Genomic DNA, 18,407 nt, shown 5'->3' with positions numbered 1-18,407 from the left:
TTCAATATTGTGTTTGCAGTGAAAATTTTGAGGAGTAAGCCATGGTTTATATAGGAAGCGACATTTGTCCTTTTCAACCTATTTTATGGTGAGTTAAGTATTACAAGATTACAAATTATGTTATGTTATATTCTTTATTCTTCGTTTATTTTAAATATTTCATTTACCATAGTATATAGTTGAAATAAAATTTCATCCTTGTTTAATATTCTAATTGTAAAATCTTATTGTATAGTATATTCTCTTTTCAAAACTATACTTTATGAATAGCTTAAATTGATAAATTGACCATGCCAAGATGACTTTAAATTTGAAATGAATCAAATATTTGTTTTTAATCGAATAATAATTTTTTTTTATATTATAGCACTTAGTTTCATATAGAATAAACACAGATACAAATTATCTATAAATGGAGATTATATCACATATATTATATATAATTGTCAGCATAATCTTATTAATTAATTATCTCACTAGTATAATTAGACAAATACTAGGATTATTTTAGATTAAACTCGGGGCAGCCGGACTTGGTATCTCCTCCTTCAATTTTCTTCATGGATGGACACATGTAATTAGAAATATATATCTTTCCAAGGTAATGTACCCACGAAAAGGAGACACTTGGGCCTAGGTGACGTCACCTTGTTTACCTTAAACCATTCATATTTAGATAATTTAATCAGGGTTAATGAGTGCTGATTAAAATATTAATTACGCAGTTATGGCGTGGACATCCTTGGTTTTGTAATTTACGTTGGTGGTAGGATTTTTGTTTTTGTAATTACATTAAATATCCATTCATGCTTATATCTCCATGTCGGATAGGTTGCTACACGGCACTTGCCTCATGATTTCCTGATTTTTCTTAGTTTCCATCGCCAAGTAAATTAATCCCTTGACTTTATCATTAATTATGAAGATATACTAGTTTTAAATATTTTTTTTATGAAATATTAGTTTGGTGTCAGGGAACTTCGAAATTTGATGAGATTTTGAGATTCTAAAAAAAGTTGGAAAATATAATTTTTTTAAAAGAAAAAGTTCGAGAATTTGAAAGTTTATGGTCAAAGCTAAGGTTCAAGTATCCAACAATGTGAGAATGAAAACATACATAAAGGTCAAAATATTAATAATAAGAGCGTCAAAAAAGAGAGTTGAAAACTGAATATCGGCAAATGAGCGTAGTGTATCTTCTTTGATCGCATAATCTTAAAAATTATAGTGATCCTGATTTTTTATTACGTATAATCAATCACATGTGATATTCAAAACAAATATAATTTTTTTCCCGAAATATTATTTTTCCCCTCATAAATTACTTATCTTTATAAGCATGTAAGGCGTAATAAAAGTAAAAACTCAAACATGAAATATGATTGGAAAAAATATTTTAACATAATCGTATTTTGTGGCACCACCATCTAGATGAGGCCTCGAGTTTGAGACTCAGCCAAGTTTTAATTCCCTCAATATATTAAACCAAAACCATATAAGTTTTCATTAAATTGTTTTTTTGAACAATATTATGATCAAAAAAGAAATCTTAACATACGTATTTTTTCCACATTTCAGGCGACAAAACTAGGTTAAACATCAAAATGCTATAGTGATGTGCTAGTAAGGTCCAACAAAATTGCAAAATTTAAAGGGAACAACCACAAAAGTCGACAAAAACTCAATTACCGACAAAAAAAATCCAAAAACAAAGAAGCCCAAGGGATGTGAAATAATATTATGTCCTTTTGGAAAAGTAAAATTCTCCAAAACACCTAACGAGACTAAAAAGCCGCCTTCGCCCACTTAAGCCGGCTAGGGTTTCGTTTTTTATCCTGAGATGATGATGATGATGATGATGATGATTGATGTTTCGCGAGGAATTTTTTTCGAAAAATCCCTTTCTGCCGTATCCCTAAAAAATCACTCGAAATACTTATTCAATAAATTTTTATTTTGCCCAAATACATTTGTATCCAAAATTCATTGTTAATTATATTGGTAAACTAACAGTTAGATAGTTATAAAATATAAAGGAGTATCAAATACAAATTTTTCCTCTTTCTCTATAGGAAATATGAAAAATAGATGAAAAATAGGAAAAATAAGCACACGTGCATAATTGAATTATTAATAAAAGAGGACAGATCTCTTGGCACAGTGATATACTGATATGAAGAGCATATTAAGAGGACAGAGCACTTTGCACAGTGCCAGCATACTGTTTTATATGTGTTAAAAAAAATATTTCATTTATGATTATTTTTTATTTAGTCAGGTAGTAACTTGGATAGACATGTCAAAATAGATAGTTGAAAAATTATCAACTCAATCCACTTATTTTTATAGGTATGTTGACATTAGTGAATTTTATGTGCAATTTTGGGGGTTAGGACGGGCCGCACGTCAATCTGCCAAAACCCACCATTAAGCGGGTGAGGCGGTCAGTCCACCATTTTAGTGGGTTGAGAAATTATCAACTCAATCCAAAAGATATAGCTCATTTTGACATTTTTAAACTTTGAATTAACCATTTTGTAAAATAAAAAGACGGAGATAAAACAGTTGCTACATATATCCATTACATATAGTCGCACTCCGTAGCGAATGCTTTATCTCCGTGTCTCTAAACTTGTTAGAGCTAAACGTTAGCTGGTTTGTGGGATGCTTGTTAACGAATAAGACATGGACCAGCATCATTTTATTTTACACTTCATTAACCAACCTAATAAAGATTAATTAATTAATTATCTCACGTATTAAATCAGATCTGTCATGTCCTGAGCTTAGGCTTATACAAGCACGACTGTACAATAGACTGATGCAACGAAAATTCTGTAATTTTCAATATTTTACGAAAATGGTTAACTCAAGTTACTATGAGAGTCTATTGTAAGTTATCATAAATCATTTTAACTATAAATTTTATTCATTGTGGGATGGGGTATTATAATCACTCATCATTTAGAATGTGACGTCCTCATCGCATTCCGACCTATCGATCAATAAACGTCAGAAATCTAGAAGTGGCTTCTATAAGTTCAAGAGGTGGCTACCCATATCATGTAGCACTTTGCTCCACAGGTTCATGAGGTGATTCTCACATACATAACACTTTGTTTTGCATAACACTTTGTTCTGCATAAAACTTATTTCTCGGTATTCCTATTGATGACCATATCTGATTCATTATGTCGCACCCCGGGCTAGGCACGCTCGATCATGTGAGTGAGGACATAAAGACTCATGTTGGTGTAGAGACAGCCGTTGAATCTAAGCGTTACAGAATGATATCAGAGCCTAATATATCCTGGTATGGTGTGGTTCATGAACGAACCAAGTCGAAGTAAATGTTATATTAACTCATTATTTGCTTACGATTGTACAAACCTAAACTCGAGACATGATTGAATGGTATCAAAGACGGTCATTCATAGTAACATCAAGAAATAAGTGTTATATAAAGCAAAATGCTACACTAGACCGTTACCTGAGTGTTCTATAGGAATGTGGTTATTGTAGTTTCCGTTATCCCAAATGGGTTAAAAATAATTGTTCAAAATAATTTAAAGTTGTTTCCATGGACTCGCATTACGAGTTCTGTTTGCCAGACTCTTGTTACATCTTCTCCAATAAGAGCATATTATTCGGTTGACCTTGACCATCATTGTGACAAATTAATTTGGAGTTTATTACAATTTTTGTTTTACAAATGTCTATTATTTCTAAGAACACAATACATAGCAAACTAAATGTTTATGATCAAACACTGATCACTGGATCAAAATTTATAATTATTAGTCAATTCATTGCTTTTTTGTTGCAGCTCTAAAGGCCTAACTATGAATGCAATTTTCTCATTTCACTTATTCATTTATTGTATTTTCCTTTTTCTGATCTCTATTTTGGAATGCCAATATGGCAATTGTACACAAGAAATATTCCTCACTATAAAATATTGACACTTTTATTAAATCCGGATGGAAATATGCATTTGATTTAATGTAGATATATTGTTTGATCATTACGAACTAAGACATTGTGCGTTTGACATCATTTATTCTATATCACTATGTTAGGATCAAATACTTACCACTATGTCAAAAACTATAGTTGTTAGTCAATACACTATTTCCTCTTGCACATAGCTATAATTATAAATTTATCACTTTCTTTGGGATTTCACCTATGAAAATTTATATTCTTTTATTTACATTACTTTATGTTATGTTGATTTTTATTCTATTTTTATATATTTACTGTATTCAGGGTTGATTGTATTGGGACTACATGTAATATAAGCCTACAAAAGAGTCTATGTTGAAATACTTTGATGTTCAAGTGCTGAAAGATGCAGAGATGATGTTTGTATATATGTGTTTATGATGATTTCGGTTATTTCATTTTATTTTGATTATGATGATGCATTTGATTTTATTCTCGTAAAGTTTGTGTAGACTTGTTATCAATAAATATTGTGTATTGTTTTTATGCTGGTGGGGATTTGTGGGTTCCACCAAAATTTTTCAATCAAGTGCGAAGTCACGTGTTTTTATGTTTTAGCTAGTTTGGGCCACTTTGAGATTAGACCAGATGGCCCAAACTAATTCAAAAAATTCCACATGATGAGCCTAAAACTTGAACACAGGTCCATCAGTGTGAAAAATGAACGATTTGCTTCATTCTCTCGTTGAAAAATGATCTTCCATGAGCCAAATGAAAGCCCTGGTCAAATATGTGTACTTTGTTCTCTAAAATCACATAAATAGTTATTGGTTCGGCTTATGGCTCTCTTTATGATATGTGCGAATGTAAATGCTCTTGAAAAACTCTCCAATGGTTATGCAGAAAATCGCCGCCCGTAGACATCGGAAATGAGCCGAAGACCGTCATGGGTTCCAGCCCAGACATAGATGTTTACAATAGGTATATTTACAATCCTGGCTCCGCCATTTTTTTCTATAAGATAACATTTACAAAGGAATTGTGATTCATGCATATTAGCATGAAGTCTAAGTTTTTTTCTTCAACTAGAATCATCTTATTATGTATCAATGTCATCCCTAAAGAAGATATCTGTTATATTTATAAACATTTTATTTTATAATATTTACTGTTGTATTCTTTTGCAATCATGCATTCTTATCGGTCAACTATAAATTCATACGAAAAAATATATACATAAAAATTTTATTTTAATATGCAAGTGATACCATGCAAACAATGTAGTTTGTTGTTTACGTTTCATTTTCCATAACAAATAAAATATTCCCTCAAATGAAACCACAATTTCTGTTAATTGGCTATTGTGATACATCTAAAATACGACAAAAATTAAAGATTTAAAACTAATTTATAATGAGTAAAAATGAACTTCTATAACAATTCGGGTAAATCATTTTTGTAAAGCGATCACGAATACTACAAAAAAAAAGGATTAGCGACGGTTTAAAACTAGCAGTCGCCAAAATTTGCAACGGTTTGTTATCAAACGTCGCTGTTTGCGACGGCTTTTAATAAATCGTCGCGAATTTGCGACGTTTTTAAACCGTTGCTAAATTAGCGACGGTTTTGTATTAACTGTCGCCAATTTGCGACAGTTTAATAAAAGCTGTCGCTAATTTAGCGACCGATAATATACACTGTCGCTAAATTAGCGACAGTTTTGTACACCGTCGCAACATAGCGACAACTAATACAAAACTGTCGCGATTAACGACGGCTCTGTCAAAAACCGTCGCGCAATGACTTTATATTCGACCCCACTTAGCTCATTTCTCATTACGATTTCTTGTCTCGAGTTTGTGTCTTCTGCCATNGTCGCTAATTAGCGACATTTTTTACCGTCGCTAATAAATTAGAGACGGTTTTTAAAACACCGTCGCTAAATAATTGACGATGGATTTTATAAAACTGTCGACGGTTTTAAGTATTTACTAACCGTTGCTGAATCTTATAATGACGACGGTTTTATCCCGTCGCTGAATATTGACCCGTCGCTAATTAGCGACGGGTCAATATTTAGCGACGGGATAAAACCGTCGTCATTATAAGATTCAGCAACGGTTAGTAAATACTTAAAACCGTCGACAGTTTTATAAAATCCATCGTCAATTATTTAGCGACGGTGTTTTAAAAACCGTCTCTAATTTATTAGCGACGGTAAAAAATGTCGCTAATTAGCGACGGTTTAGCGACGGGTTTTGCAAAACCATCGCTAATTGAGTTAGCGACGGGTTTTTCCGTCGCTATTACCGGATTTTTTTTGTAGTAGAATATGAAGTAGTTGTTATAGGAACTCATTGTGAAGTCACGCACGCAAAGCTCAGGGCATGACAAACACTGAATCTTATATTCATTTTGTTGATACCGAATGTGAACATTCGTCGTTGTTTAACAATCGCATAACAAACAACAAGCCTTATAGCACATTATAAACTAAAACCAGTTTATTTTATAAATGACATAATTTCTAGATGTTCTTTCTATATATATTACCTTGCCAATTTCGAAAACTTGGTCCCCGAGTCTATATAATTTTCGAAATTTATGTTGGAGCAGGTGGTTGAATATGATGTTTTCTGGTAAAAATCCATGATGTACCTAGACTGCATCGAATTTATTAGCTTCTTTGTTTGACAAAAGTTACCATACATGTATTATTTTTTTCCAAATTTGATTGATACTATAACCCTAAATTTCGAAAATCCATGAATATATTGCACTGGATTTTCGAATTTAATATATTTATTAGTTTGAAAATTCTGAATAACATATATTATTATAAATATTTTTGAATTTATTGTTACTTACAATAATACCAAAATTTCGAAAATACCATTATATATATATATATATCTATAATTAAATAAATAATTACTTGCACACGGATCATGGTTCTCACACATTTGGTAAATCATAATTATTTTATCCTTTGCCCATATTAATTAGAGAGTTTATTAATATACATTCATTACATTACAGCAAAATTAATCGGAAGCTAAAATTTTAAAAAATAATTAAGTTACTGTCACGTGCGAGACTAATCATTAAAACATTGCATTATTATCAAATAGTTTGTTGACCTAGCTAATCCTTACATCAATCTGGCAACTCCTAAAATTATATTGCCAAATTATGATTTCGTCTACTTGAGGCAGAATTTTCTTTTAACATTCAATAAGCCTGAACCTCCATTGTTTAGGTATTAGTTGGAAAATCGAAATTTCAAATTATTAAATTTTGAATTAATTTTATAAACTTCATGCGCGTAATATTCAAAACTTTGTGCGCGTAATATTCAAATTGTAGAGTACAAATTTTGAACTTTGTTTGACGCATCATAAATTGTAGCTTCGTCGATGAATTTTGATTTTCGTAATAATTTTGGTCAAACTTTGAAATAATCAAAGTTATTTTGATTTTCGCATCAATATTGTAAAGATAATATTTATTTTTTTATAAAAAAGATCGGTTTAATTATATATTGTAATATTAATTTTATTGTTATGCTATAAAAAAAAATAGAATAGAGGATTTTATTCCTTAAATAAAAGTAGAAGGTTATTGTCTTCTAGAATTTTTTAATAAAACAATCGAATTCAAGTTGGCTCGAACCAGTAGCTAGAAAATTAAGACTCCTCTATTCCGTGTCAAACCAACATTTGAAAAATATGAGGACAAAGTCAACAAATTATCGCTGTTCGATTTGATATTTGTCTAGATGCCAAAATTAAACACGCAGGTTCGCATTATTTGCCAAATTATAAGGATAACAATAATGATTGTCTCTTTTATTATTAAAATATCAAATTTTTTATATTTTTTTCATGGTAAAAAAAGTAATTAATATTGAAAAAGTCCACGGTCAATTATGCATTTTGAATCCTGGTATTCATTCAGGACCTCAAAGAAAAAGAGGTCAGCGGGGAATTTTTTTCCTTCTTTTGCATTATATATTTTTTTTCTAAACATATATATTCATTTGTGGGAAAATAACTTTTCCAATTCACTAATATGTCTAATTTTGAGTTTTGGACTATTAAATTTTCAAATTTTGTTTTTGATACAATAAATTTTAATTTTTGGTTATTTTGATCTCGTTACCGACGTGACAAGGCAGCAATATTCGATGTCATGAAATCATCATTTTTCAGTGTCATATCAGCACTATGGTAAAATAGAGCTGAAATCCGAAGAAATTTAAAACTAGTACACCGAAACCAAACTTTTGAAAATTATAATTGTTGGACAGAAAAACATTTTCCATTCATTTTTTCATATACTACACACACGTAAAATATAAAGAAAAAATTGATAGCAGCTTCATGCTGTATAAATATTTAATTTTTAAATTTAATTCGGATTTGAAATGTGTGATTTTACAAGTCTCTCCCGGCTAATCACTATATATTGAGCAAGAGATTTGATGCATCCTACATATAATACCCGTTGAACAACTTCGAACCATGGAAACAATCTGGCTATATGCAATCCTCTTTATCTCCCTCGTTTTTCTCGTTTTCAATAGAGAAAAACGAAAAGTTCCACCTAGTCCGACGCCTGCCCTTCCAGTAATCGGGCACCTCCACCTCCTCAAGCCGCCCATGCATCGAACTCTTCAAAAGCTCTCGGAAAAAGCAGGCCCCATCTTCTCCCTCCGTTTCGGAAACCGCCTCGTGGTGGTGGCATCGTCCCACGTCATTGTGGAGGAATGCTTCACAAAGAACGATGTTGCGTTGGCAAACAGACCTCGTACAATAATCGGCAAATACATCGGCTACAACTACACAGTCCTGACAGGTACCCCGTATGGTGAGCATTGGCGCAATCTCAGACGCTTGTCGACGGTAGAAATCTTCTCCTCAGCTCGACTCAACGTGTTTCAGGGTATAAGACACGATGAGATCAAAATCATGCTGCAGGAGTTGTATAGAAAGTCTAAGCGTGAGTACGCAAGAGTCGAAGTCAGGCCGATTTTCTCTAATCTGACCTTGAATGTTATCATGAGAATGGTGGCAGGGAAAAGGCTTTTCGGAGAAGGCGAGGACAGCGAGGAGGCAAAACAGTTTCAAGACCTCATAAAAGAGATTTTCACGTACGGTGGTTTATCGTCTCCAGCTGATTTTTTCCCTTTGTTGAGATGGATTGATTACCAGGATTTTCAAAAGAACTTGGCAAGGGTAAGTGGGAAAATGGATGCAAAGTTGCAAGGCTTGATTGAAGAACAACGCCGTAACAGGGGAACCAATAGTATGATCGATCATTTGCTTGGTTTACAGGAGTCGCAGCCCGAGTACTACACCGATTCAATCATCAAAGGGATTATAATGGTGCGTCTACCTGTCTTCAACTAGCTGTGAATCCTTTGCTAGAATTCATTCCAAAAATCTGGGAACTAATTAACTGATTCACATACAATATGACAACAAAAACTAATTTTTATAATTCGCAAGGGAAACTTAACAAAATAGTAATCTAGAATTTTATTAATAGTGCTTGGAATCCCGAATTGCAGGTCATGCTACTTGCCGGAACAGACACGTCGTCAGTGACCATTGAATGGGCAATGTCTGCTTTGCTCAACCATCCGGAGAAGTTACACAAGGCTAGAGCCGAGTTGGACAGCGTGGTTGGCGATGATCGTCTCGTCAACGAATCTGACTTATCAAACCTTCCATACATTCACAACATTATCTCCGAAACCATGCGGTTATACCCCGCAGCGCCACTGTTAGTACCACACGAATCATCCGAAGATTGCAAGATTGGGGGATACGACGTGCCTAAAGGAACTATCTTGCTCGTGAATGCGTGGGCGGTTCATAGGGATCCCAAGATTTGGGATGATCCCACAAGCTTCAGGCCTGAAAGATTTGAAGATGGGCAAGTTGGAACACCGAAGTTGATACCTTTTGGGATGGGGAGGAGGTCGTGCCCGGGAAGCGGTCTCGCGTCCCGGGTGATTGGATTGGCCTTAGGATCACTGATACAGTGCTTTGAGTGGCGGAGGCTCGACGAGGAATTGGTGGACTTGAGTGAAGGGAAAGGGATATCCATGCCCAAACGCATACCTCTGGAGGCCAGATGCAGGGCAAGAGATGTACTTCACAAAGTTCTTCCTACAGAGACCTGAAATTTTTCTTCGGAATCAATCTTGATTATTTGATATTTAATATTAAATCTTTTATATCATTATTATTTTCAGCTATATCGTAAATTTTTCAATATTTGGATCAAGATTATAAAATGTGGACGAAATATAAAAATGCATTAGTAACGAGGTGATATTAAACTCATCATTAAATGATATGTAGTGATTTCCCTATTTTTTTATTGTTAAATAAATAAAATTAAGCAATTCAATGTGAGTATATCTCAACTTAAAAATGATGCTCTTTTCCTTAAATAAATATATATAATTTTTACTGAGTCATAATTTTCTATGATTTTGTTATTACAATGGGTGTGAGTTTTTGTTTTAACGTAAATTTAAACTCATACCTATTTTATATTTAAATTTACACCACACAGATGTTGTCCATAATTTTCTATATCCTTTTTAATAAGATGTTAGAGATAAATCAACATTAAGAAGAAGAGAAAAACTAAATTTTATAAAATAAAAGTTAAAAAATAGATTAAAACTTAAATTTAATCAAATATTAAATAGAGATAAAAATTGCAAAACGCAAGGTTAAGACTCTCTCTATAATAATAATCCAACATTGAATGTGCACCGTAAGCTTTGACAGAACGTCGGACAAAACATGTGTCATATAGTGTCAATTGACACACATTTTTGGCCTAACTGTATGTCGAAAGTCAGACAAAAAATGCATCATATCGTGTCAATTGACAAACAATTTTGGCCTAATCCTATGTCGAGAGCAGTCATGGATAGGGTACTGACATTTTTTATGACAACATTAAACTTGTATATTATTTTTATTTTTAATCATTTTTTTATCGACAAACACAAAAGACTTGATAAAAAAAATCAAATATAAAATAAACATACAATTTACATTACTAAAAATTAAAATTCATCGTATCATGACGAAAGTGAAAAAAAAATACTAGTTAAAAAATAAAAATAAAAATATTAATTATTAACATAATCAAAGACAAAAATAAATAAATAAAATTGAACCCAGTGGATAAGCTTGAGGACAACAGAACCACTCACCGATTGTTGCAAAAAAATTATATATTAACGTAGACACATGATGAATATGGACATAAAACGTAATAAAAAAAATTGAAAGTCGAAGAATATTGTGATAGTACGACAAACATCCACCACAATTTCTGGGAACGTAAATCTAATCGAAATCGGAATCATCTTTTACAAAACATATTAGTTTATCTTGCAAAATGTTGAATGAAAAGTTTATGGAAAATAGCTAAGACCACTTTCGATCCTTAGAAATTGTGAATTGGGATCCTTCTAATATTATTTTATTTTAAATGAATATAAACATGATAAATAATTTTTTAAAATTTTTTTTGGTAATGATATGACTAACAAATTCTTTTATCAGAAACACATGTTTTATGTACTATGTCTAGAAAATGTCGAAAAAACAAAGATAAACTGACATTATAAAACAATAAAGGTGTGTTTGGTAGAAGTGATGAGATAAATAAATAATTGATTATGCTATAGATCATAACAAGATTGATATATTATTAATCAAACATTATCTGATACTATTAAGATTGTTTGGTTCAATATTTTGAATATGTGATTAGTTTTTAAATATTAATAAATTTACTATTATACCCTTGTTAAATTTACTTATTTGTTGTACACATCTGGAAACAATACATAATATTAGATAATAATAATAATAATAATAATAATAATAATAATGTTAATAATAAAGATATTAATAATCTTTGAATTAATAAGTGTAAATATAATAAAAATAAAAATATTATTGATAAGCATAACCAACATTAAAATTTAATTTTTATTATTTTATTAAAATATATACAAATAAATTATTTTTTCAAAATAAAAATATATCTTTATATTTTTTAAAATTTAAATCAAATTAAATAATAATGACATATATTAAATATCAGGATCAACATCTAACGTACAACACTCTAAAATAAATTTTTTATTCAATAAATAACTTAACACTCTAAGAAATAAGAGGAGAAAAATGTAATTTATTGAGTTTTGATAGAGTATTTCGCTTGATTTGTTAGATTAATAATCAAATAGTTATCCACAAGATTGGATCTTAAATCAGGTCAAAATGATTATTAAAACATCTTAAAATTTTAACCAAACACTGTATAAATATTTGACTATTAATCTATCTTTACTTAATCTACGCAACCAACCCACCCTAAAAACATAAAAAGATAAATTATAAAACCAAATATAAAATTTTTCATTTGTGTTTTTATATTGTCATGGTTCGGTGCTTAGCTCATCGCTTTCGTCAACTCTTCTGTCATTATTATTAGTGTAGGAATGCTTTTCCTCCCAAGTTAGACAAGAACAGTAAAACTCATAATTTCTTTGTGTCGCAAGTCAAGATAAAAGACCAAAATAGAAAGGGACAAGTCTTTGTAATCCAAAACCATTAGAATAAATAATATCACTACAATAATAATTTTATATTCAATATTTATCTATTAAAAACACATGTATTCTACAACTATTTTGCTTAGTGTGATGTTATCACCCAAAAAACAGATGCTAACAAATACATTTCTAGATTTTATATAAATTATTCAATGAACCTAATCCTTCCAATATAAATACAAACAGACGGGATAAGTTTTGAATGCGGACACAAACCAGCCATGGATATAGCCTCGTTCTGCACTCTCCTTCCACTCTTCCTTCTTCTTTTGGCAATAGTCTTCCCATCAAACGTAAGAAACCGGAAACTCCCTCCTAGTCCCGTGCCCGCGCTTCCTGTAATAGGCCACCTCCACCTCCTCAGGCCGCCAATGCATCGAATCTACCACAAATTCTCAGAAACATTAGGCCCCATCTTCTCCCTTCGCTTCGGAAGCCGCCTCGTGGTGGTGGTTTCGTCCTATGCCGCTGCCGAGGAGTGCTTCACCAAGAACGATATCGTGTTAGCAAACAGGCCTCGGCTAATTATCGGCAAATACATCGGCTACAACTACACTAGCGTGTCTACTAGCTCGTACGGCGAGCATTGGCGCAATCTCCGGCGCCTCACTACAATCGAGATATTCTCCTCGGCGCGCTTAAACATGTTTCAATCCATACGACAAGATGAAATCAAAATTCTTCTGCGAAAGCTCTACCAAAAGTCGCAGTCCGATTTCGCGAGAGTGGAACTCAAGTCCCTGTTTTCCGAGCTGTCATTCAATATCATCATGAGAATGGTGGCGGGAAAGAGGTATTTCGGTGAATCCGAGGATAATGAACGTGCCAAGAAGTACCGCGAGCTGATTAAAGAGGTTTCTAAGTACGGTGGTGTATCGAATCCTGCCGATTTTTTCCCGCTGTTGAAGTGGATCGACTATAAAGGTAAAGAGAAAGATACGCAAAGGCTAAGCAAGAAAATGGACGCTTTCTTGCAAGGATTGATTGATGAGCACCGCCGTGATAAAATTAAAACCACCATGATCGGCCATTTTCTAGATTTGCAAGAGACGCAGCCTGAGTACTATACAGATTCGATCATCAAAGGAATTATGATGGTGAGTTAGCATAATTCTTTTGAAACTGAATATATATAACCCGAACAAGAAGAGAGACTATAAATTACACTGAAAATGGGGGAAAAAAACATCTTTAAATCCAACAAATCTACTCCTTTTAGAGTCGAATTCATGAACTATTCCAATTTTCAGGTGATGCTGATTGCTGGAACCGACACATCATCAGTGACCATAGAGTGGGCAATGTCTGCTCTGCTCAACCATCCCGAAAAGCTAGAGAAAGCTCGAGCTGAATTAGACAGCATCGTGGGAAGAAATCGCTTGATCGACGAATCAGACGTACCCAAGCTAGCATATCTTCAAAACATAATGTCCGAGACCTTTCGGTTGTTCCCCGCAGCACCGTTATTGTTACCACACGAATCATCCGAAGATTGCAAGATCGGGGGATACGACATAACGAAAGGAACCATCTTGCTTGTAAACGCGTGGGCCATCCATAGAGACCCCGTGATTTGGGATGATCCCGCGAGCTTCAAGCCCGAGAGATTCGAAGGTAAAGAAATTGGACTCGCGAAACTGCTGCCTTTTGGGATGGGCCGGAGATCGTGTCCTGGAAATGGTCTGGCGCAACGGGTTGTGGGATTGACCTTAGGATCGCTGATTCAATGTTTTGAGTGGCAAAAAATAAGCGAGGAAATGGTGGATTTGAGCGAGGGGTTAGGTGTATCAATGCCCAAAGCTATACCGCTCGAGGCGAAATGCAAACCGCGCGAAGCGCTGCGCGAAGTTTTTCTCTTCATCCACTCGAATGCTGGAATGGTTGTGTGAAATTTCGCGATGTGTCAATGCAAGATTTCTGTACGACAAGTACGGCTAGTGCTGGTACTGAGATGTCCAAAAGGGTTCTTACTAGTCTTGAATTGTGCTCCATTTTCATGTATAGTGATGCTTGTGATTTAGTTGGACAATCCAGGTTCAATATCACGTGGGATTTGAGTGATCAAATATGTTGACTCCCCACATGTGGAAGAATTTGGACCGTCGAATCAACCTTTAAGACGACGTTCCTTGTATTTTGTATTACTTAAGATAATCTATTTTTGTAAAAAAAAAAATTTTGAAATTATTCTCAAGGGGTTTATATTATGTCGGATCTTATTTTGCATACAGGGAATTGAAACTTGATAGAGATGAAATCAAAGCAGATGACTGTATAATTAACTTCATAAAATCTGTAGATTGCANAAAGATGTCACGAATCTTAGAATAAATAGACAATACGCCTACGATATATATATATATATAAAAGATGTCACGAATCTTAGAATAAATAGACAATACGCCTACGTTTCTTAAGGGTGCAAATAAATCTAGGCCGTTTGAATAATATTTTTTTCGTGTTTGAAATTATCTAATTTCTCTTATTTTCATTATCATCATCGCTCATTGCTAGATCAGCTTCCGCCTGATTTCTCTTGCATTTGAGTAGCTTTTGATTTTATTTAATGATTTTGTATGTAATGGTTTTAACCACATTTTCAAGACAAACTTAAAAATTATCCACCCCGTTCGGACTTTTTAGTGCAAAAGGATAATATTGGATCAGTTTTTGGAAGGGATTTTTCCTTAATAAAATATTAAAGATACACTTATTGGTGAAAAAAAATCTCCTTTTTTTTTTTTTTTTTTTTTTTTTTTTTTCATTTGATGATGTTTTCTTTACTTGCAAAATTTTAGTATACTTTTTCATCTTCAACGTTTATTACTTTATGTTACAAAGATGAGATTTTGATTTGTATTACTGTTTCCGGGGTGGTTGTTTTATTGATATCGAGTTTGTTTTCTAAGATGGTTTGAATTATACATTTCATTTTCGTAAACTTTGTTTATCGCGCAGATAACAACATTATCATTAGACGTGATTAACATATTAAATCAATTCGGAACTGATTCAAATTCAATCCGGTTTAATTCAGTTCAACCCGGAACTAACATATCAGTTTGGGTTAATCAAATTCAACAGCAATAGTAAATCAGATTAGGTTGCTTCAAAATGAATCCGGATTCAATCTGATCCGTTGAATCAAATACTAATTCAAGATCAGTTTCATAAAACTATATTAGATATTATGTACAATACACACACACACACATATATGATTAATAAATAGATTAAAGATTTACATGAAACTTATATGTAATTTCTTTACTTCATAATGTTTTTTTTTAAAAAAAAAAGATTTCAGTTTGGTGTCAATCTCGTCTCAATACGATTTCAATCCAGTTTAATTCGATCCGTTTACATTAATTGGTTTTTTGATAAAATAAAACTATAATTTTATATTAAACCATGTTAGCTGTGCTTGAATAAAATTATTTATACTTTTGAAATAATACAGTTTGAATAAAAAGATAATGTACTAATATAGTATTTGGGAAAAACAACAAAATAATAAAATTATGTTGTGGGAGCGAAAACCAATACTTTTTTGTTTTTGATAAAAGAGAATAAAAATAAATTGTATCATCTGTTTTTATTTTTAAGAAGAAGAAAATACATTTTCTTCTAGAAAATGATACCCAACATTACAAAAAAATACTATTTTTTGCAATCTATAGATTAGAAATATAAGCAATGTATGTGCATTTGCCATATATAATAAATTTAGGCGGTGCAATGTAAAATGTCCTTTTATTTCACAAATTTTGAAAGATTTGTTTGATATATGTCTAATGTTCTACTCCAACTTTCCACTTAACTAAACAAACCAATAAATTCATGTCGGCAAGACATCACCGCCAGCTCCACCACCTTTCACAAACCAGCTGTAACCCCATCTTCGATCTTCCTCAAGCCCGGCTCAAGGGACATCATCTTCGCCAATCGGCCTCATCAACTCGTGCACAAGTACATGACATAAAATCACACGACCATGATCGGAGCTTCATACGGTGATCACTGGCGGAGAAAAGCTGCTCTCCGGCGCCCGCCTAAACGAGTATCTACACATTTGAATGGAGGAAATCAGTCATCTGCTGTCCAGCCTCGCGAAAGCTTCAAGGCATGGATTCTGGAAAGGGGTGCTCAGGCCCAGACTGATCTCCGAAATTACGTTCAGTATGATGATCAGAATGATTGCGGGCAGAAGGAACTTCACACAAGAAAAATAAGGGGAGATTTTCTGAGTTGATTATCCAGGCATTTGAGATGGCTCAGGCGTCGAATCCACAGGATTTCTGGCTATTTTTAGGTTATTTATGATAATTTTATTAGAACTTCTCAAATATATATATACTAGGTAAGGACACCTCAATTTTTGAGGTGTTTTACCAAGTTTGTAGTCCAACATATGAGCATTTATATTTGTCTCTAGACCAACTGACCATGTATTTATATTTGTGTAGGTCTTATTTAATTTTAAAAGCCATAAGTATTTTGCTTATAGTAATTTTTTATTTACTTTTATATCCATAGTCATACGATTAGTATTTTGAGTTGGCATTGTGTTTAACAAAGTAAAAAAATATGAAAAAACAAAGAATTTATAAAATTGAAAATAGTTAGGAAAAAGATTGAGTTGTTATTAAAATAAGAGAATTTTAATAACAAGTCTCAAACTGGACCTAAAGTATTTGTTCATCTTAAAATTAATCATATATTTACTCCGTAAATAGGTAATTATAAGTTCGAAAATAGAGCATCTATATTTAAATCAGGGTAGTGGTTGTAATGGTGCCACAATTAATGACATGGTTGACGCTAATGAATTTACGAACATGACAACTTTAACTTAAATATTTGTTGTAATATGAACCATTAAATAATCGATAAAAACATTTAAAATCTTAGTATAATCAAATAGCTTTGAAAACTCGTTAATGTAGATAAGATTTCAATAGCTATAACATTTTTTACTTGATAATTTAGTTGATGTATTTATGAATTTTGTAACTTCGAGTTTTTAAGATATTTAAACATGAGAATCAATTTAATTCACAAGACAGCTGAATAGATGATTACAACGAGAGACTAATAAAAGAAATCAAAGTATATGAATAGAAATTGTTTGGAACGCGTATTAAGAAGAAAACGCAGGTCAGTAACATGTAAGTAAAATAAATTAACATGGAGGTGGTTGATGTATTATAAAGAAAATAAAAAGTAAATACATAAAGTAACGAAGTGGAGAGCAGTTTTCATATACGTTTATTTGATCAAACATAATCAAAAACTTATAATATGTCTACACACATGGACTATTACTAAGCATTTTCGATACTATAAGATAAATGTTTTATTATTCATTTAATGTACATGATTGTTTTGATGGAGCTCGTTGGTATTTAGAGTTGTCTCAATGTCTGTTGCACAATTTAGCAAGAGCAAAAGTTTTGATTCCATGTTAAGCATTCTTCGTAAGATGATGGTACATACTGAGTTGGAGTAAAATCTTCTTATTAGTTTTTCAACTTCTCTTTGAAGTAGATAGTTGTATTGAAATGTCCACCGTCCATACATGTACAGTAAGGATTGTTTTCCAATGAATTTGGTTGATATATTGAACATATGATTAGCAAATGATGGGTATTGAGAAACTATAACATAGCAAGTATTTTTTTTCCTTTATATCCGAGGGAAAAAAAGACATCACTTGATCGATCTCCTAATTTTTCTTTTATTAATAACTTTCACGAAAATTACAATCTTGCAAATTTTTTTCTACAAAAATTTTGAATAATAT

At 32.4% G+C, this 18,407-nt stretch overlaps 1 protein-coding gene across 1 annotated transcript; it reads left to right on the top strand.

Moving 5' to 3' along the window:
* Positions 1–8,429: 8,429 nt before the first annotated feature.
* Positions 8,430–14,811, top strand: LOC140977432 (uncharacterized). The gene is made up of 4 exons (XM_073442179.1): positions 8,430–9,332; positions 9,518–10,132; positions 12,784–13,701; positions 13,855–14,811. The coding sequence occupies exons 1-4, from the start codon at positions 8,469–8,471 to the stop codon at positions 14,491–14,493; spliced, it is 3,036 nt and encodes a 1,011-aa protein (XP_073298280.1). The 5' UTR covers positions 8,430–8,468; the 3' UTR covers positions 14,494–14,811.
* Positions 14,812–18,407: the final 3,596 nt, after the last annotated feature.

This window comes from Primulina huaijiensis, chromosome 5 (genome assembly GCF_012295235.1).
Source record: "Primulina huaijiensis isolate GDHJ02 chromosome 5, ASM1229523v2, whole genome shotgun sequence".
NCBI lineage: Eukaryota > Viridiplantae > Streptophyta > Magnoliopsida > Lamiales > Gesneriaceae > Primulina > Primulina huaijiensis.
This window is presented reverse-complemented; position numbering and strand designations above follow the sequence as displayed.